The sequence below is a fragment of the Cannabis sativa genome, chromosome 2, assembly GCF_029168945.1.
Source record: "Cannabis sativa cultivar Pink pepper isolate KNU-18-1 chromosome 2, ASM2916894v1, whole genome shotgun sequence".
Lineage (NCBI taxonomy): Eukaryota > Viridiplantae > Streptophyta > Magnoliopsida > Rosales > Cannabaceae > Cannabis > Cannabis sativa.
The window spans coordinates 7,979,930-8,002,292 of record NC_083602.1 but is presented as its reverse complement, the minus strand read 5'-3'; the positions used below and the strand labels follow the sequence as shown (position 1 = coordinate 8,002,292).

General features: G+C 29.7%; 1 protein-coding gene, 1 non-coding gene and 1 pseudogene across 2 annotated transcripts; all 3 read right to left on the bottom strand.

Annotated features, from left to right (window-relative positions):
* Positions 1-1,264: 1,264 nt before the first annotated feature.
* Positions 1,265-3,824, bottom strand: LOC115718765 (uncharacterized). Its single transcript, XR_004012027.2, has 4 exons — positions 3,322-3,824; positions 2,757-2,792; positions 2,466-2,603; positions 1,265-2,069 (listed from the first exon to the last, which is right to left on the bottom strand). It is a non-coding gene; the product is annotated as an uncharacterized LOC115718765 (transcript).
* Positions 3,825-4,853: 1,029 nt separating this feature from the next.
* LOC133034101 (calcium-dependent protein kinase 20-like) lies at positions 4,854-6,504 on the bottom strand. Its single transcript, XM_061109122.1, has 5 exons — positions 6,361-6,504; positions 5,631-5,701; positions 5,438-5,557; positions 5,193-5,349; positions 4,854-5,090 (listed from the first exon to the last, which is right to left on the bottom strand). The coding sequence occupies exons 1-5, from the start codon at positions 6,502-6,504 to the stop codon at positions 4,854-4,856; spliced, it is 729 nt and encodes a 242-aa protein (XP_060965105.1).
* Positions 6,505-7,890: 1,386 nt separating this feature from the next.
* Positions 7,891-12,672, bottom strand: LOC133034711 (5-methyltetrahydropteroyltriglutamate--homocysteine methyltransferase 1-like; annotated as a pseudogene).
* Between the last annotated feature and the right edge of the window lie 9,691 nt (positions 12,673-22,363).

Below are 22,363 nucleotides of genomic sequence, written 5' to 3'. Positions count from 1 at the left end.
AACATTTAAACTTTAATTTGTAATAATCAATTATTCAAAATTTATCAAAATATTGTAAACCATTTTAGGATCTCTAACTTGATAAGTAACATTAAATATTTAATTCGTCAAAAGAAAAATAAATGGTATATAAGTGAATGAAACTTAAAATATTATATATAGTAAGTAACTCACGGTTGAAAATTAAAATTACTCTATCCAAGTCATAATTCACACTAGAAAAAAATATAAAAAACTTATTTATCATTTTTTTTATAGATTTAATGACACCAAAATCGTATTTATCTAATTACTAAAATTCTATTGTAAGGTTATAGCTTAGTTACTACTTGGTATAATATAAATCTCACAAATCACTCACATGAGAAATGTAAGACAAATACACACAATTTTTTTTAAGATTTAATCACACTAAAATAGTATTTAATCTATAAAAAAATATATATATATTTATCCTACTTTATAATAATTCTACAATAAATTGGCCAATCTAATACAAGTTCACAAAATCATTTTTATTTAATATACAAAAATTATATTTGAATAATTATTATTAGTATTTTTTCTTTTTGAAATCACTTGAATAATTATTTGAAGAAATGAATTTGAGTGCTTTTATGATTAAATGATAAAAAGATTTTATGGTAATTAAAAAAAAAATTAAAGACATTTTTGTAATTTAGTAGTGCCAACTTTTATATAGCTTATAAATTTTTATGTATATAAAAATCAAAATTAAATAATTTAGAATATGTATATATAAATATATATATTGAAATGGATAATTTAGTCTAGACAAGTTACAATATAATAGATCGTAAGATAGATTTGTAGGACAACTTGGAGTTGGATCAATAGCAACCAGCTAAAAGAACACTATTATTCTTTATAGTTTCTCGTCACTTGTCCATATGTCACTCATGTGCTTATTGGATAACAATTTTTAGTTTTGGGAGACTTTGATATTCTTTGATTAAAATAGGTTAAATAAATATTTTGGTTTAGTGTGATTGTTCTGTTCTAATCACAACAAGAAGTATGAAGGGCCAAATTGTTCGTGATGAAATTGTTTCAAAGATTCAATATAAATACCAACAATTGGACTCGTCCATGGTCTTGTGTTGATCAATTTTAGGATTCTTACAAAATGAGGTTCTTCTTTGTTGTTGGGAGAACTTGTTAGTTTTTTGTACTAGTGTTTAATTAATTTAGTTTTCATTTTTCAATATGTTGGATGATGAATTCATAGTTTGAAAACTTTGAATTGAGTATTAATATTCTTTTCATTCTTCACTTCTTTCCAATCAATTCTTCCATGTAGAAACATGTAAGGAAAAAACAGATACAAGAGGATATATGATAAAATGCAACATCAAGGCTCTCCATTGAGCATTTCAAAAACTTCTACATTTACAGAATGTTAGTCTCCAAGACAGCAAGCATCTTATTGATCCGGTCAGCGATTTCTTCTGCAGATGGGATCCTTGGTGAGTGGATGTCATACACACCACGGCCTTTTCAAGATCCTCAACTTCATCCTTAATCGCCAAAGCAATTTGATAGCAGGTCACAGACCTGAAAGCAAAAAGACATTAATTAGGGAAAAAGTAGAAAAAAAAGATAAATATCCAGAATATTAATTTATACTCTATCTTACCTTGGTTGATCATTTCTAACGAAAGACCAATTCAAAATATAATATGTAGGGAGAAAAAAGCACCTCATCCTTGTGCCCAGACAATGCCTTAGCCATGGCATTTACTTCAACTACTTTTTGAGCAGCAAATGCAAGCCATGACTTGATCTCCGCATCTAACTTAGTCTCATTCACAAGGTCAAAGCCATACCCAGCTACACCCTTTAGAGAGGTAAGTGTTTTGTATGCCTCGGCAGGAACATCAGCAAAATATGATTCAATTATAACATTCAAACCAGACAAAGATGACTCTAGTTCTGAGTAGGCACGAGTAAATGCTTGTAATTGGTGAGAATCAAGATCCTTCACAAGGGTGGGCTCATCAAACTGAATCCAAGTGGCACCAGCAGCCTTTAGTTCAGCCACAACCTCTCTGCATAGCATAGACCATTTTTGGTTGACAAAATTTAATACAAGATAACATTGAAAGAGGTAACGTCTGATAATAGTACCACTGTAACAAAATCGTAATATAAGGTACTTTTGCCGCCAGTTTTTTTAATTAAGTTCATACGTGTCACAATTATAAATATTAAGGGGGTTTTGCCACAGATATCCCTTTAATTACCATCTTACATAGATTGAAACTAGAGAATAAGGACTGAAGAGGACTAAATTAGCATGTACCTATTTATATGAAACAAATTGGATAATCCTTTCAAAATAAAACCATAAACAATCTAAGACAAGGAAAATATGATCAAGTTAGCAATTATAGATGAATACACAATTAATGAGTGTGAACAATAATAGGGAAAAAAAAATTTACCACGCAGCCTTCAGATTCTTGTTCAGAGGCAAGGTCTTGAAGAAACCATGACGCACTTCCATCATCACCAACTTCTTCCTTCAATTCTAATATCTCAAAGATCAAACTTTCATCCCGGGAAGGATCCACAAACACCTCCTTTAAACCCACAAAATTGTCAAGAAAAACAGTCAATAGTGCATAAATAAACAACATAAGAAAAAACAAATCTTTAATGCCCAGAAGCTTAAAATGAAAAATTGGGCATTCGAAGAAACGAAGTGAAAACTAGAAAGAAGCATAGCTCCTCACCTGATGATCAGAAACTTCTCGAATATTACTCACGTCCTGTACAATTATAGCACCCCAAATCCAAATCAATTTAAAAAAAATCTTTATGCTATGTTACGACACAGAAAATATTATACAGTTTTCAATCCTAAAAAAATCGAAAGCAACGAGTTAAAAAAACTTTCAATCACATCATAGAAAAAAATGCTACTAAGTCCATTAATCTCTTTCTACAAAGACAAATGCAAGTAGAATATGGTTACCTTTCATGGATTTTACTAGGTGTTTAAATGATTTAAACCAACAAAACTAATTACAAAATTGTCAACTTTGCACGATAAAACTAATGAAAAATGCATAATCTTGAAAGAGACATTATATCAAACACGTTGCGAGCAAAAATGCCAAAAAACAAATTAATTCCAAACTTGTATTGTATGATAAACCCAGCGAGCGTCAAGGAAGATAATCAAGCCCTATGAGAACTAATACCGAGCAATAACAAAAATTCATACATAAGGCACGAAGAGATAGACATAGAAAGAAAGAAAGAAAGGAAAAAAAAATACTGAAACGACATACATACATGATCTTAGAGGACGATGCAACTGCGGCGCCGCCGGTGAGTGGGTTCCTTGGTGGAGAGGGAAAAAGAGGTTTTTTTGTGTCTCTGAGTCTGTTGTGCAGTGAGATGAGGAGTGGAGAGTAGGATAGCATCTGAGATTGATTTTTACACTAACTGAGAAGAACAAGTTTTGATTTGGTTTAAGGAAGAAGAAATCCCATCCCTCCCACATGGACGAAACATAACTTTTTTAATATGTTTATATTGATTACTTTATACAATCCTATCGCCGGGTCCAGTCACGTGGGCCTGTAACCAAGTGGGGCAAAGTAGTTGGGTTGCATGTAGCGTGGGCCGTACTCCCTAGTCATATGGATGGTGCTCACTCCGACCACCCTTGTAGGGACGTGGTCCCATTCCTACAAGATGGTTAGGAGCTTCAAGTGGCTGAAGTCTAAAGCACCGCACGCTGCCAACCTGGGGAGTAGAGTTGACAAGCATGTGACTCTCTGAGGGTTCATGATAAACCACCATCTCACCCGGCTAATCTGTCCACGCGCAAACAACTATTTTTTATTACATCACTAAATAATATAAACAATTATTTTTTTTATTATTACACAAACTACCATATAATATTAATATTATAGTTTAATGTTGGTAAACAACTATTTCTTTTTAGGCTTTTTTTCACAACAAAATTAAAATTATTACAAAAAATGTGTAAAAGAAAATTATTTGAAAAATTTATACATTTTCAAAATTTATTACATAAAATCATACATTTTAATCATTAAATAATATAAATCATTAATGATTAAACTAATTACCATAAATAGATTATTATATTAATTAATGTTTATAATATTATTTTGTAATATTTTATCCTTATGTTTATTATATTAATGTTTTAAAAATTATTAATAATAAAACATGTTTATTAAAATTCAAAATAAAGAATTTTGTCAAATTAAGTAAATAAATAATAAACAATTTTATAAAAATAAACAAATTAAATATTTTTTTTTATTTAAGATAAATGTTTATTATCTATTTTAGTATGAATTAATATAACTTAATAATTTTTTTTTCAATAAAATACAATATCAAAATTATAAACATTAATGTACATAAATATAAATCAATGCTTAAAATTCTAAAAAATAAACATGACACGCAGAGTGATATAATAAACATATCTGAATATTATTATTTTGTTTATTAAATTAGTATGTTTAATAAATAAAAACAAAATAAACATATAGATACAAAGTATTTTATATTATTAGTAAGTCGTCATATTTTAAATGGGAAAAGCTACTACTAATGCTCAAATCACCACATTCTAGTTTATACCATTAGAATTTTTAAAAAGGAGGGTCAGAACTCTAGATCATAAAACAATTCATATTGCATATTTCTTTTACTTTATGATAAAAAAAAAAAGCTCCAGATCATGCCAGTGTCAAATGATATTGCTTATTTAGACTAAAAAGATGCATCTATACAATAGAAAAATAAAATGTATGACTATGGATGCTAAACAAATTAAGTCACCTGACATAATAATCAATCAAGACCATTAACTTACTAAGAACTTCATGGGCCGTAAGCCGCTTCTTAGGGTCCCTTACAAGCATTCTTCGAACAAGATCCTTTGCACTTTCAGATATGCTAGGCCATGGTTCAGAGATAAAATCGAGTTCTCCCCTTAAAACCTGCTCAAATATTCCTTGCTCCAATTCTGATTGATCCATTAAAAAGCAGGTACAATCGATATAAGTCCACAACTATGGATGATTAATGAATTTGTAAAACAACAAGATATGAAACATAAGATCCTTACCATCCCAAAATGGGGGCACTCCACTATGTAAAATATAAATGATTACCCCAGCGCTCCAAACATCACATTCTGGACCATAATGCTTCCGTAACACTTCTGGGACGACATAGTAAGGACTACCGACCCATGTAGCAGAAAGGTCCATCTTCACTTCCTCTTTCGAACTATTTTGGTTTCCATCCACTTTCTTGTAATTTCCTTGACTGCATTTCCCATACACCAGATCATACCATTAGAGATAAGAAGAATGAAAAAAAAAAAACGTGAATATATGTGAGAAAGGCTATTTACAATGCCATTTTGCAAAAATGCCCCATACATACCATTCTTTGCTTTTTCTCTAAACGTTGTTTCTCAGCATTTGCCTTCTCATATTCTCCATTCTCCAAATGTCGTTGGTCTGGTCTAAGCCTGGAATCCGTAGGATATATAAAATAGAAAGACATAATACATATTGTTGCCCCTGTCACCATTAACATAATACATGCTTTCATCCCACTTTCCAAATATTGTAGCAACTTTTTTCCCCATAAGATCTTCAGCAAATCCATGAACCTGTATTTGTATTACATCATCAGATAAGAACGAATCTGTTAAATATGGTAGAGAATTGAAGAGCTAGACTAAAACATATATACTAATAAGAAAATTGAAATCTAAACGTGAAACTAACATTAGAAATAGAATGGAGCAGAGAAAATGAAGCTGGGTAAGAATCACAATGTAATGATTGACTGCTGGTTTTCTTCTAATGAAACTTCAATTAAAAAGAAAAAAAATTCAAGGCTGCTAATGGCAAGTTTTAAAGGCTGCGAAAAGCCAAGACAAAAGAAAAAACCACCACAGTGGTCCATATATAATTTTAAACTGAATTAATAAGTTCACCTAGAATCTTTAGCCATTGTTCATAAGTTCATTTACTAACAAGCCAGAAGACAAAGAATCTCCCTAATAAATGTCATGTGAAACGATTAAAATCACTTTTGGTACATTCAAAATCCCAATAGATGATTTCCTAATAGGAAAAAATTCAACAATAACCCAGTTATCAAAATTCATTATTTCTTAATTTTCGGGTCCAAATTCATGAATAAACATAACTCTGTTAATAAGTACCTCCATTCTTCATACATGAAGAAAGAAAGAAAGAAAAATCAGACACCCAAACACAGAGTCAAGCAAAGTAAAGGAAAATAAAAAGGTAGAAAGAGTACCCCACGAATAAGGTGAGGGGAAGTGAGAAGGCATTTGGCGCTCCATAGAGGATCGTTGAGGTCCGCGCCATGGCGTTCGAGCTCTGTGGCGAGTCCGCCGTCGATAACGGCGGCACCGCCGGACTTCCTGAGAAACTCCGTCATAAGAGATGTATCCATTCAACGATGAAACAAAGAGAATGCAAATGAGAAAGGAAATACAAACCCAATACACCATTGTCGATCGAAGCTCTCTCTCTCTCTTTACTCTGCTGATTTTGTTTCTCTCTCTAGCTTCTGAGAAAAGCTTCTCTCCGAGCAAGTCCGATAATTTATGGTTATTGAACAAAACAGTGGTAGTGTACCCTAGAGAGAAGAAATTAGCAAGATTGAAAGATAGGTCTTTTTGAATGGGGAAGCAAGTGTGAAATATGATATGAAATTAATAATACCTGTTCCGGCTATGACGAGGATCTTGGAAAAACCTATACCGGAGTGCAAAGCCATAGCTGCATTTGGTTGATCGTAAACCAAAGCGAGAAAATGGGATATACGGTTTGTTAGAGAGATATGTGGCTAAGATGATTTTTTTTAATTTAAAAAAAGATTATTTAATTTTTTGGGTTTAATTATTGAGTTTATTTATTAACGGGAGATAAACCTATTAACATCGTTAAATTTAACAGAATATTCTTTGTATATTCTGTTAAACCAAGAAATGCCGTTAGATAGACACTTTTAATATATAAAGATATCCTATTTTATAATAATTCTACAATAAATTGGCCAATCTAATATATGTTCACAAAATCATTTTTATTTAATATACAAAAATTATATTTGAATAATTATTATTAGTATTTTTTCTTTTTGAAATCCCTTGACTAATTATTTGAAGAAATGAATGTGAGTGCTTTTATGATTAAATGATAAAAAGATTTTATGGTAATTAAAAAAAATTAAAGACATTTTTGTAATTTAGTATTGCCAACTTTTATATAGCTTATAGATTTTTCTGTATATAAAAATCAAAATTAAATAATTTAGAATATATATATACTGAAATTGATAATCTAGTCTAGACAAATTACAATATAATAGATCATAAGATAGATTTATAAGAAAACTTGGAGTTGGATCAATAGCAACCAGCTAAAAAAACACTATTATTCTTATAGTTTCTCGTCACTTGTCCATATGTCACTCGTGTGCTTATTGAATAACAATTTTTTAGTTTTGAGAGACTTTGATAATCTTTGATTAAAATAGGCTAAATAAGTATTTTGGTTTAGTGTGATTGTTCTGTTCTAATCACAACAAGTAGTATGAAGAGCCAAATTGTTCGTAATGAAATTGTTTCAAAGATTCAATATAAATACCAACAATTCGACTCGTCCACGGTCTTGTGTTGATCAATTTTAAGATTCTTACAAAATGAGGTTCTTCTTTGTTGTTGGGAGAACTTGTTAGTTTTTTGTACTAGTGTTTAATTAATTTAGTTTTCATTTTTCAATATGTTGGATGATGAATTCATAGTTTGAAAACTTTGAATTGAGTATTAATATTCTTTTTATTCTTCACTTCTTTCCAATCAATTCTTCCATGTAGAAACATGTAAGGAAAAAACAGATACAAGAGGATATATGATAAAATGCAACATCAAGACTCTCCATTGAGCATTTCAAAAACTTCTAGATTTACTGCAAGAGAAAAACATCAACCAAATTTAAAATGGTTGATGGATTATTCGAGCATGAGTAGAAAAACAGATACTTATCATTACCAGACAATGGCAGAAAACGAGCTCACTTAGCACTGGCCAGCTGGGAGCGGAGAAGCTTGGCAGCAGCAACCATGTTGCTAAGGGCAGGCTTCACTTCAGTATATTTGCGAGTCTTGAGTCCGCAATCAGGGTTGACCCACAGAATGTTAGTCTCCAAGACAGCAAGCATCTTATTGATCCGGTCAGCGATTTCTTCTGCAGATGGGATCCTTGGTGAGTGGATGTCATACACACCAGGGCCAATGCCAGCGCCATACTTCACTCCCTCTCGAAACACAGACAGAAGCTTCTCATCAGATCTTGAGTTCTCGATGGTAATCACATCAGCATCCATGTTGATTATCGAGTGGATGATGCCATTGAAATTTGAGTAGCACATGTGGGTGTGAATCTGTTCAACAAAATAATTTAGACAACCAGACGCGACTCTTCACATTTGAAACATTGATTGAATTTTCTCAAAATCTCCCTATATTTTCAAAAGTAGGTAAACCTAGAAGTAACTTTTATCTTAGGATACAAATCACAGAACTTCATGTAAAATAGATCAGTATGACTGAACCTGAGTAGTATCTTGGACACCACAGTTGGTGATTCTGAAGGAGTGAACGGCCCAATCAAGATAGAAAGCCTGCTCGGACTTCCTAAGAGGCAAACCTTCTCTTAAAGCAGCCTCATCAATCTGGATAACAGTAATTCCAGCCTTTTCAAGATCCTCAACTTCATCCTTAATCGCCAAAGCAATTTGATAGCAGGTCTCAGACCTGAAAGCAAAAAGACATTAATAAGGGAAAAAGTAAAAAGAAAAGATAAATATCCAGAAAATTAATTTATACTTGTATCTTACCTTGGTTGATCATTTCTAACGAAAGACCAATTCAAAATCGTTACAGGACCAGTGAGCATTCCTTTCATTGGGCGCTAGTCAAACTCTGAGCTAATGAGGACCAGAAGACTGTCATGGCCTTGGGGCGACTGACATCACCATAGATGATAGGTGGCTTGACACAGCGAGATCCATAAGACTGAACCCACCCATTCACAGTGAAGGCAAAGCCAGATAATTGCTCTCCAAAGTACTCAAACATATCATTCCTCTGATTGACAAAGGAGCAGTTTAATAAGATCTTCATAAAAAGATATAAATGTGAAAACTATACATCAATGTCGAGCTCTTCTTGGAGCTTGACAACTTTGTTAATCTCCTCCTTGATCGCACTGACATAATTTTCTTCGGAGATTCTAATGTATACACCAATAACAGTTCAGTTAGTTCAAACAAAATCATTTAGAAATTTTTTAGGACAATTATAGCAATACTCAGCTAGCCAGGAGCTCACTTTTTAGCCTTGTATTCCCGACGGACTCTTCTGAGATCCATGGTCTGAGGGAAGGATCCAATTGTGGTAGTTGGAAGAACAGGAAGGCTCAACTTTTTCTGCTGGGCATCCAGCCTGACACTCACATTTGTTGCTCGACGGTGGTCAGAGCCCTTCAAAGCAGCAGCCTTTAAAAGCAAAGAATTGCAGTCCAGAGTAAGGAAAAGATGATCACATCAAAACTATAGAACATGAGATGTTGAAGTGGACATCTATTCACATTTAACATAGACTTACTGATTTTTTAACATGCTCATTTGTTACCCTAGTTGAAGATTTTCTTGAAGCTTGAGCAGCTGCATTGGCAGCAAAGAAAGCCTGGAGACAAATAAAAAACCAGACACTGAATTTATTCACTTGTATTGTAGAATTATATAGTAGGCCAGCACAAAAAGTTACATAAAAAAAAATCATAAAGTAAAATCCAAGCTCGACTGATCATCACTTGACACAACAAGACAGCGGCAACATTCATAATTACATTTATATGTAGTCCTGTTCATACAGTGTCTTACTAGTTAGAGCTAAATAATAAAATTACGTAAAAATAATGAAAGGAATATCCCTATAAAAATTTATAGATTACAAAAGAGAGAGGGAAAAAAGCTCAAAACTAATAAATCAAATCCCAATTCCTCAAGAATCAGAAAGATATAAAAAAGTAGCAAGTTATTATGCAAATAATTTAACTAATAAGCTTGCAACTAAATTAAAAAGCCTATTAAGTATAATTTTCTGTCTGGAAAAATATTGAATAACAAATATAATATGTAGGGAGAAAAAAAGCACCTCATCCTTGTGTCCAGACAATACCTTAGCCAGGGCATTTACTTCAACTACTTTTTGAGCAGCAAATGCAAGCCATGACTTGATCTCCGCATCTAACTTAGTCTCATTCACAAGATCAACCGCAGTGTGTAGAAGAGAGCAGGATGTAGAGACAACAACCTTGTCTACAGCATGTAAAAGATAGCAGAAAATACTTAAACCTCTAGAACAGTACTAACATTCTAAACCAACGCAAAAAACTTATAGAAAGAATACCTTTTCCAACAATACCCTCAAGTGCCTCTAGGGTACTGATGGAGGATGCAAGATCGTTGGCCCATATATTGCGCCCATCTACCACTCCAGCAAACAAGTATTTTCCAGAAGGAAATCCACTCTTGATCAAATCAAGGGTCTTTGTTCCACAGACCAGGTCAAAGCCATACCCAGCTACACCCTTTAGAGAGGTAAGTGTTTTGTATGCCTCGGCAGGAACATCAGCAAAATATGATTCAATTATAACATTCAAACCAGACAAAGATGACTCTAGTTCTGAGTAGGCATGAGTAAATGCTTGTAATTGGTGAGAATCAAGATCCTTCACAAGGGTGGGCTCATCAAACTGAATCCAAGTGGCACCTGCAGCCTTTAGTTCAGCCACAACCTCCCTGCATAGCATAGACCATTTTTGGTTGACAAGATTTAATACAAGATAACATTGAAAAAGGTAACGCCTGATAAAAATATAATATTCTTACTTGTAGACTGAAAGAATATTTCCAATGAGGGAAAGAAGAGAGAAGGACTTCTCAACACCTTTTGCTGGTTTTGATAGCAACAAGTAAGACACTGGACCAACAAGAACTGGTACAGTATCTAATCCTAGCTGCAAGGCAAGTATTATGAGAAGAAATTAAGCATCTTATACAAATTATTAAATTGAAAAACGTTACCAAGCTTGGTTAGATCTTAGAATCAAATGCAATATAGAGTATTCTTTAGTTTAATATTTCTAAAAGGAAAATAAAAAAACTCAGTCCTTTTCTCCTTTTAAACTTCTCTCTAATGTCTCCACATTTCTAGAATTAAGAATCCATAATTGATCTTGATAGTACTTTCAGTTTCAGCTGGAAAAATTAAAAGAAACTGACTTGATCATTGAACTCAAGCTTTAAGATAAGGAACAACAATGAAAATTACAATACACATATTTACAAGCAACAATGTTTTCTATGAACAAGTGACATGGGTTTCCAGAAATTCATCTTGTATTCTCACAAGGCTTCAACACAGAAATATACACACATATATATAGAGATTGAAAGCAATGATATGTGCACACAAGTAATTTACCAAGATTTTACTCACAATGACATGGCATACCTTCTTAACATAGTGGATTCTACCTTCAAATAATTATGGCTGGATGAAAAACATGCCATATGTTGTGTAAAAAATTAGTGCACATATCATCAATATTCAACAGTTGTGAATTGCGAGAGTAGAAGTATCTCTGAATTCTGTAAATAATTTGTAGAGCAAATAAAAAATAACTTTTAATAATGAACTACCAACAAACAAACAAAAGATATTATTGAGGAACTTCCCCCCCTCATGTTATCGAATTCTTAGACAAGTTGATGGCATAAAAGATTGGAGAAATTGTAAAACTCTTATACTAGGTGTTTAAATGATTTAAACCAACAGAACTAATTACAAAATTGTCAACTTTGCACGATAAAACTAATGAAAAATGCATAATATTGAAAGAGACATTATATCAAACACGTTGCGAGCAAAAATGCCAAAAAACAAATTAATTCCAAACTTGTATTGTATGATAAACCCAGCGAGCGTCAAGGAAGATAATCAAGCCCTATGAGAACTAATACCGAGCAATAACAAAAATTCATACATAAGGCACGAAGAGATAGACATAGAAAGAAAGAAAGAAAGGAAAAAAAAATACTGAAACGACATACATACATGATCTTAGAGGACGATGCAACTGCGGCGCCGCCGGTGAGTGGGTTCCTTGGTGGAGAGGGAAAAAGAGGTTTTTTTGTGTCTCTGAGTCTGTTGTGCAGTGAGATGAGGAGTGGAGAGTAGGATAGCATCTGAGATTGATTTTTACACTAACTGAGAAGAACAAGTTTTGATTTGGTTTAAGGAAGAAGAAATCCCATCCCTCCCACATGGACGAAACATAACTTTTTTAATATGTTTATATTGATTACTTTATACAATCCTATCGCCGGGTCCAGTCACGTGGGCCTGTAACCAAGTGGGGCAAAGTAGTTGGGTTGCATGTAGCGTGGGCCGTACTCCCTAGTCATATGGATGGTGCTCACTCCGACCACCCTTGTAGGGACGTCAACCTGGGGAGTAGAGTTGACAAGCATGTGACTCTCTGAGGGTTCATGATAAACCACCATCTCACCTGGCTAACGGTCCACGCGTTGCAAACAACTATTTTTTATTACATCACTAAATAATATAAACAATTATTTTTTTTATTATTACACAAACTACCATATAATATTAATATTATAGTTTAATGTTGGTAAACAACTATTTCTTTTTAGGCTTTTTTTCACAATAAAAATAAAATTATTACAAAAAATGTGTAAAAGAAAATTATTTGAAAAATTTATACATTTACAAAATTTATTACATAAAATCATACATTTTAATCATTAAATAATACATTTTTTATTACATCACTAAATAATATAAACAATTATTTTTTTTATTATTACACAAAGTACCATATAATATTGATATTATAATTTAATGTTTATTAAAGAATAAATATTTATTATCTATTTTAGTATGAATTATTATAATTTAATAAGTTTTTTTTTCAATAAAATACAATATCAAAATTATAAACATTAATGTATATAAATATAAATCAATGCTTAGAATTCTAAAAAATAAACATGACACGCAGAGTGATATAATAAACATATCTGAATATAATTATTTTGTTTATTAAATTAGTATGTTTAATAAATAAAAACAAAATAAACATATAGATACAAAGTATTTTATATTATTAGTAAGTTTATTATAATTGTAAATATAAAAATAAACATAGCCAATTTATACTATACTAAAATAAATATATTTTCTTTTTATTGTGTCAACATATTTATTATTTTCTAATGAGTTAGTGGAAGAATTTTCTATTGAAATACAATTCTTACATCAAAAAATAAATAAATAAACAAACAAAACTTTATAAACTCTAAATATTATTTAATTAGAAAAAATAAATAAAAATTATTAATAATAAAACATGTTTATTAAAATTCAAAATAAAGAATTTTGTCAAATTAAGTAAATAAATAATAAACAGTTTTATAAAAATAAACAAATTAAATATTTTTTTTTATTAAAGATAAATGTTTATTATCTATTTTAGTATGAATTAATATAACTTAATAAGTTTTTTTTCAATAAAATACAATATCAAAATTATAAACATTAATGTATATAAATATAAATCAATGCTTAAAATTCTAAAAAATAAACATGACACGCAGAGTGATATAATAAACATATCTGAATATTATTGTTTTGTTTATTAAATTAGTATGTTTAATAAATAAAAACAAAATAAACATATATATACAAAGTATTTTATATTATTAGTATGTTTATTATAATTGTAAATATAAAAATAAACATAGCCAATTTATACTATACTAAAATAAATATATTTTCTTTTTATTGTGTTTATATATTTATTATTTTCTAATGAGTTAGTGGAAGAATTTTCTATTGAAATACAATTCTTACATCAAAAAATAAATAAATAAACAAACAAAACTTTATAAACTCCAAATATTATTTAATTAGAAAAAATAAATAGGATACAATAAATGAATAAACAAAAAAGAAAGAAGAAGATAAATAGTTTTTTTTATATATTTATTTATTTTCTAAAAAAGAAACATGACACTAATATAATAAACCTATGTGAATATTATTATTTTGTTTATTAAATTAGTATGTTTAATTAATAGAAAATAAAATAAACATATATACATACAAAATATTTCCAAAAAAATTTCAAACAAAATATCATAATATATATATTATGAATATTAAATTAAACAACATAATAGCAGTACTAATCTCATAATATATAGGGCATATATGACATATTTTAATAAAAAAATCATGATTATATAAGTATTGAGTTTGAAAAATATACCATGCAATTATTAATGTACAGATTATATACGTGATATTAGTAATATTCTAATACAAATTTTATTATTAATGTACATATTATATACATGATATTATATGCCATGCCTAATACAAATTTTATTATTTATTAGTAATATTCTAATATTGATTATGGTTTGAAAGCTTACTCATTAAATGTTGTACAATTTAGCCATACAAATAATTAAAAAACGGATAAAATTGAATTATGGTAATCATTCTCATTAAATCCATCCAATATAATTAAATTAAGAATTTGTATGATTTTATGTAAAAATGTTTTCAAATGTGTACATTGTGACAATTAATTTTTTTTGCACATTTTTTTGTAATTATTTAAGAAAATGTATACACTTATGTAAAATGCCTTTCTTTTTATTACACAAAGCATCGTATAATATTCATATGGCTAATAAGTAATTTTTTCCCCGAATTTTGACATATACCAAATTATGCTTCTTGAATTTTTTTGGCCGTTAAAAATTCCTCCTGAACTATTGAGATTGTTAGATTTAAGGACTTTTATCTAAAATTTTCATCTATGTTAGAATTTTTTTACTAAAATTAGACAAAAGTCCTTAAATCTAACAATCTTAATAGTTCAGGGGAAATTTTTAACGGCCAAAAAAGTTCGGGGGGCATGACTTAGTACATGTCAAAGTTCGGGGAGAAAAATTGATAATTAACCTATTAATATTATAATTTAATTTTGGGGCCAACCCTAGGGAGTAGAGGTGTTGGCTTAGGCATGCATACGACCAACGATTCATCATAAAGAAATACTAATTACAATTTCTTAGTCAATCTTCACGTCCGAAATCACATGCCGAAATATTTTATTTCAAATTTTTTTCATAGTGGTATTCGTTATATTTACAATATCATCCCTGTAAATTTTTGAAAATTCCGAATAGTTTACAGTAGCAAAAAAAGAGTTCCTGATATTCCAGTTTACCACGCGCGTTCAAAAAACTTCAAACGTATTTTCTAAGATCGTAAACTATTCAAAAAATTTCAAAAATTTACGGGGATGATATTGTAAGCATAACAAATACCCCGTGAAAAAAATTGGAAAAAAATATTCCGACATGTATTTTTGGGCATGGAAATTAACTTAGAGATTGTAACAGAAGGTTGATGGTAGCACTCCTCTTCATAATAAAGCACAATTTCTTGCAAACAACTAAATTTTGTATTACATAAAGCACTATATAATATTAATATTATAGTTTAATTTTGGGTAAAACAATAAACAAATATTAAATGAATAAAAAATATAAAATTACATAAAAATTATAAGGGATATTTGCAGCAAAAGTCCTTTAAAAATTTACTTTGATTGAGATTAATCCCCAACCACAAAAAATAGCGGCAATAGTCCTCAAAGTCGTACTTTTTGTAAGTCCGTTAGTCCCAACTTTAAAAGATATGTTCACTTATTCAAAATTGACACATGTCCAATTATTATTGGTCTAAATTATAATTTTAATTTTAAAAAAATTATAATAAAAATAAATAAATTATTTAAAATTTTTAAAATAATTTTTTTTCTTTTTTCTCTTCCTTGTCTTCTTCATCTCCAGCCACATGCCAATCCCGCCACCAGCCACCCCAACCCTCACGGCAGCCTCCCCAACCCTCGTGGCAGCCACACAATTGCTTAGTTTTGCCAATGCTCGAGAACCCCAAAGCCCCAAATCTCTCTCTCATTCTCCCTCTCCTTGATCGTGCCAGAGCTTTGGAATGTTCTTCCATCGGCGACGAGATCTGAGCAGACAAGTTACAAATTAATACTTGTTGAGAAAATTATTAAAGGTGTAATGAAATTTGAGCATCATAGTTTCTTCATTTATATAGTTTTCTGCAAGAAGCATGTTAATAAATTTAATTATATAAGCAAAGTTATCCACTAATAAGCGACTTTTAGTATTATATTACCGCCCTCAAATTTCAACTTTTAATATTGTAGAAGATGATACGGTCATTTTGCAACCCATCTAGATGTTTTAGCAATCTTAATAGTTAAATCTAATTCCTAATGCATTGTTTATATGCACCATCCAATATAAGAGTAAAGATGCAGCGTGAGATCCCATATCCTAGACAAGCCAACCATAAATTATTTGAATTGCTAATATTAATTTGTATACCCCTAAAAAATATATTTAAATGCACTTCATTGCATTTCTTGCTCTAAATTTTTGATAATTCAATTAATCTTTCTTGGGTGAAAAGGAGGATATCTCGATCGATGAAGAGAAGGAGAAAATACCATATGACCCAATATATTTGACAATCAGGCCCAACCCTAATGGTGTGCAGCGGACCCTATCGCACGGAGGCCCACGCAAGAAAAGGGCCCAATTTTGTTATTATTATTTTTTTTTTTGATAAGCTCCCTCCCTTGGTCATTGCAAAAGCCCATTTAATAGGGATCATTAATTGAGAGACGTTGGTCTTATCTCTCTCATTCTTCTCCTTCCCAACAAAAGCTCATTAATTTTTAACCTTTTTAATTTTTTTTTATAAACCAAGTATTAGACTATTAGTCAATTAAGTACCAAATTTCCTAGTTTTTAATAAACTAACGGTACCAAATTTATTAATACCATTTAATTAATTTTTTAAAACTTTTGTATTCACCTACTATATATATATATATATATATCCCATTTTAAGCTTTTTCATCCACATCAAAAATCAAAATTGTTTATGAGAATTGAGAAGAAAGATATTAGATATATTTTATTATCATCTATATTTTTAGTTTTTTTTTATATATATATAAAAAAAAAAGAATTGAAGAATAATATCATTCATTGGAATTTTTTGAGGCAAATTTATCAACGGTTAATAGAAGGTATGTATTTGATATTTATTCTTTGTTCATTGTATCTATATTGTTTATTATTTTTAATTTCAAATCTGTATATTTGTTATATTTGATCTCACTTTTTATGATTAACAAGTTGTAGTTAATATTAGTAGTTAGCTAGTTTTTTTTCTTTGTCTTTTTACCTTTTATTTTTTAAAAAAACTAAATATACTTATTTACGTATTTAATGCTGAAACTAATAGAGAAAAAAAAAAGTATGTAATATGTATTATACCTATTTACATATTTACATAATGTATATGTTGTAATTCACCATTGTTTAATACTGTCAATCAATCATATTTTTGTAAATTTTTTTTAATTGAGATTAATTGTTATTTAGTTAATTATTATTTATTAGTACAATAACTTTATTCTAAAAATATCATTACATAAATCAGAAAATCAATTTTAAATGAGCATTGGCCAATTGGTGACGGCAAATTTTCACAATTTGAAGTTTTAAACTTTGAAGACGGAATTAGCAGCAAATATCATGTTTTTTCATCCCTTTTTGAACTTTTAAATTAATAATTATTATTATCTTGATTGTTCTTTGAAATATTATATTAGTTGTTGCTATTACTTTGTCTCATAAAATTAAAAAATATGAGTCTGGGTATGAAAAGCGTAAGAAAAAGAAAAAAAAATTGAGGAGTTAACGCAATCTCAAAGAGGAGCTCTTGATAAATTCATTATAAAAGAACCACAAGTTTCTTTTGAAAATCATAATCATAATGTTGTTGATACTGAAATTTCTGAAAATATGTTGCCTATTATTGAGAATCATAGTGAAAATGATAATGTAGAAAATAGAAGTGACATGCCTATTGAAAATGATAATGTGGAAAATAAAGATGATGTGCCTATTGAAAATGATAATCTAGAAAATCAAAATTTTGATTATAAAAATTGTGATGATGACCATTTGAATAATTCACTCGAAAATAAAATTTTAGAGGATAATAATAATGCTGAGCAAACAAACTCATTTAAAAATTTACTTCGACACATTTGATCCAAGAAATTGGGATGCTCTTGATCCAAAAATGATTGATTTATTTGTTAAAAATTATTTAAGTAAACATTTCTCTTTTTATGTCATGATTATTTAAAATCGTTATTATCATTGTATACTTTGTCACTATTGTTATTTCTAATAAATTTATTTAACACATAATAAAAATTAAACAATGAGTTATAACTACGTAATTTATACATAATTTTTTGAAATATTTAGTTATATAAAATAGATCTAAAAATATTAAAAAATTTGTAAAGAAACTCACTATCCAATGTTGAATCTATAAATCGATTGAGAACTTATTATATAATATTTGTTATTATATTTTGTACTTTTTAATTATTCCTAGTGAAAAGTCACACGTACACGTGCACGTGAAATATTTATGACTATATTAATATAAGAAATGTTAAAAGTATTGATAATACTTAACGATATTGTAATGTATTATACCACTATTAATATGATTACTGGATCTCATATAATTTAATTTAATAATTATTATCAAAAATCATTAATCTGTAAGGCAAAACTATCCCTACTCACATAATATATAAAGAGAAGCTCTCAATACACCAAAATAATTGGTTACACAATTTATGTTCCTATCGTATTTTCAGTACGTAAAATAATTTCATTTTGTTTTATTGTACTACACTTTAGTTATTTAATATATTCTGTATATTTTAAATAATTTATTGTATTGAAAAATATAGTTTAAATATTTTTTTTGTACTCGTATTAATTTTAATACAAGAGTGAAACAAATTGTTGAACTAAATTTAAAAAAAAAAAAAAATTATTAAAATTTTATTAAAAATTTGCGAGATATTTTAAATAATTGCAATGTACATTGTTATTTTTTTTTTTAAAAAAAAAGATTATACATATATAAACATAACGAAGATGCATCACACACCTATTTTTGCATCATATATATAAACCCCTAAATATAAATATATAAAAGAATTTTGTGGTTATCTTAAGAAATACAATCATTTAAATTTAAATAGTAAATTACACTCATGTATATAATATTTCCATAGTATAACATCTAAATTTTAATTTGTAATAATCAATTATTCAAAATTTATCAAAATATTGTAAACCATTTTAGGATCTTTAACTTGATAAGTAACATTAAATATTTAATTCGTCAAAGAAAAATAAATGGTATAGTAAGTAACTCACAGTTGAAAAGCAAAATTATTCTATCCAAGTCATAATTCACAAAAGAAAAAAATATAAAAAACTTATTTATCATTTTTTTTATAGATTTAATGACACCAAAATAGTATTTATCTAATTACTAAAATTCTATTGTAAGGTTATAGCTTAGTTACTACTTGGTATAATATAAATCTCACAAATCACTCACATATGAGCAATGTAAGACAAATACACACAATTTTTTTTTTAAGATTTAATCACACTAAAATAGTATTTAATCTATAAAAAATATATATATTATTATGAAATATTAGTATTATGTAATATTATAATTTAGAGAAAGAAAATAGAGAAGAGATGAGAATTTTCTGAGTGTTTTATTCCAATAGGTGATCTCCTATTTATATACATACAAGAGTCAAATATTAAGAAACTAAGAAAAAGGGAAACTAAGAAAAAGGGATTGTTGATTACGTTAATGGTAATAAATAAAAAATTTAGACATCCACATAATTAATAAGTTGTGACCCACAATTATTAGAATAGAATAATCCTTTATCAATAGTACTCGGAGATAGCGAAGTATGTGCTTAATCCCTTTCCAATGTCTATATGTTGGAGCAGAACTAAATCTTGCTAATAAATTGACAGTAAGCTATATCAGGTCTTGTACAATTAGCAAGATACATCAATGCTCCTATTGCACTAAGATATGGTACTTCTGGACCAAGGAGCTCTTCATGTTCTTCTCTAGGTCGAAAATGATCTTTTTCTACATCAAGTGACCTAACTATCATTGGGCTACTCAATGGGTGTGATTTATCCATATAAAACCGTCTCAAAATCTTTTCAGTATATGTTGACAGATGAATGAAAATTCCACATTTTAAATGCTCAATTTGTAGACCAAGACAAAATTTTATTTTTCCTAAATCTTTCATTTCGAACTCTTTCTTTAGATATTCCACAGCTTCTGAAAGTTTTTCAAGAGTTCCAATAATATTCAAATCATCAACATATACAGCAATAATAGCAAACTCAGGACTTGAACTTTTTATAAAAACACATGGGCAAAGAGGATTATTTTTATATCCTTCTTTTAATAAATATTCACTAAGTCAGTTGTACCACATGCGTCCTGATTGTTTTAATCCATACAATGATCTTTGTAATTTAATTGAGCACATTTCTCGATTGCTTGAATTATATGCATCAGGCATCTTAAATCCTTCAGGGATCTTCATGTAAATATCACTATCTAATGATCCATATAAATAAGTCATGTGATCGCATCCATTAATCGCATATCGAGTTTTTCACTCACAAAGTGCTAACCAAATATCTTAATGTTATTGCATCCACCACAGGAGAATAGTCTCCTCATAATCAATACCTGGCCTTTGAGAAAAACCTTGAGCTACCAGTCTTGCTTTGTATCTCACAACTTCATTTTTCTCATTTCTTTTACGTAAACATACCCATTTGTATCCAACGGGTTTCACACCTTCAGGTGTTTGGACTATAGGTCCAAATACTTTGCGTTTAGCAAGTGAATTCAATTTTGCTTGAATTGCTTCTTTCCATTTTGGCCAATCTTTTCTATTTTGACATTCTTTGATAGATTTAGGTTCAAGATCCTCGTTTTCATTTATAATTTCTAGCGCTACATTATAAGCAAAAATATTGTCGACAATTACTTCGAGTCGGTTCCATTCTTTTCCTGTATTGACATAATTTATTGAGATCTCATTATTGCTAATATTTTCAGGTACCTGAATCTCTTCAAGAGATTTGTTTATGTCAACATCTTCCTCGAAATTTTCAGCCTCTTCATTAGGGCCATCTTGATTATTTGCTCCCTTTCTTTTTCAAGGATTTTTATCTTTGGAACCGACTGGTCTACCACGTTTCAAACGTGCTTTAGAATCATTAATTAATTCTCCTTCTGGGACTTCAATTCGAATTGGAACATTTTAAGCTGGAATATGTGATTTTGTAATTTTCTTTGGGTCAGTGAATGCATTTGGTAATTGATTTGTAATATTTTGTAAATGAATTATTCTTTGAACTTCAAGTTCACATTAATTTGTACGAGGATCAAATTGAGATAATGATTGTGCATTCCATATAATTTCTTTTTCCAGCTGTTTCTTTTCCCCTCCCCCTAAAGCTGGGAAACTTGTCTCATCAAAATGACAATCATCAAAACGTGTTGTAAATACATCTCCAGTTGTGGGTTCGAGATATTTAATGATAGATGGAGATTCATACCCAACATATATTCCCAGCCTCCTTTGAGGACCCATCTTTGTTCGTTGTGGTGGAGCAATCAGAACATATACTGTACAACCAAAGATTCTTAGATGGGAAATATTTGGCTCCTGACCGAAAGCCAATTGTAGTGGGGAGAATTTGTGATATGATGTTGGCCTAATGCGTACAAGTGCCGCAGCATGTAAAATAGCATGTCCCCAAGCTATAATTGGGAGTTTTGTTCTCATAAGTAATGGTCTTGCGATTAATTGGAGGTGCTTAATAAATGATTCTGCTAGATCATTTTGTGTATGTACATGAGCAACAGGATGTTCAACATTTATCCCTATTGACATACAATAATCATTAAGAGCCTGTGATGTAAATTCACCAGGATTATCAAGACGGATTGTCTTGATTGCATAGTCTGGGAATTGTGCTCGTAATCGGATTATTTGAGCAAGCAATCTTGCAAATGCTACATTACGAGTAGATAATAAGCAAACATGTGACCATCTAGTTGATGCATCTAT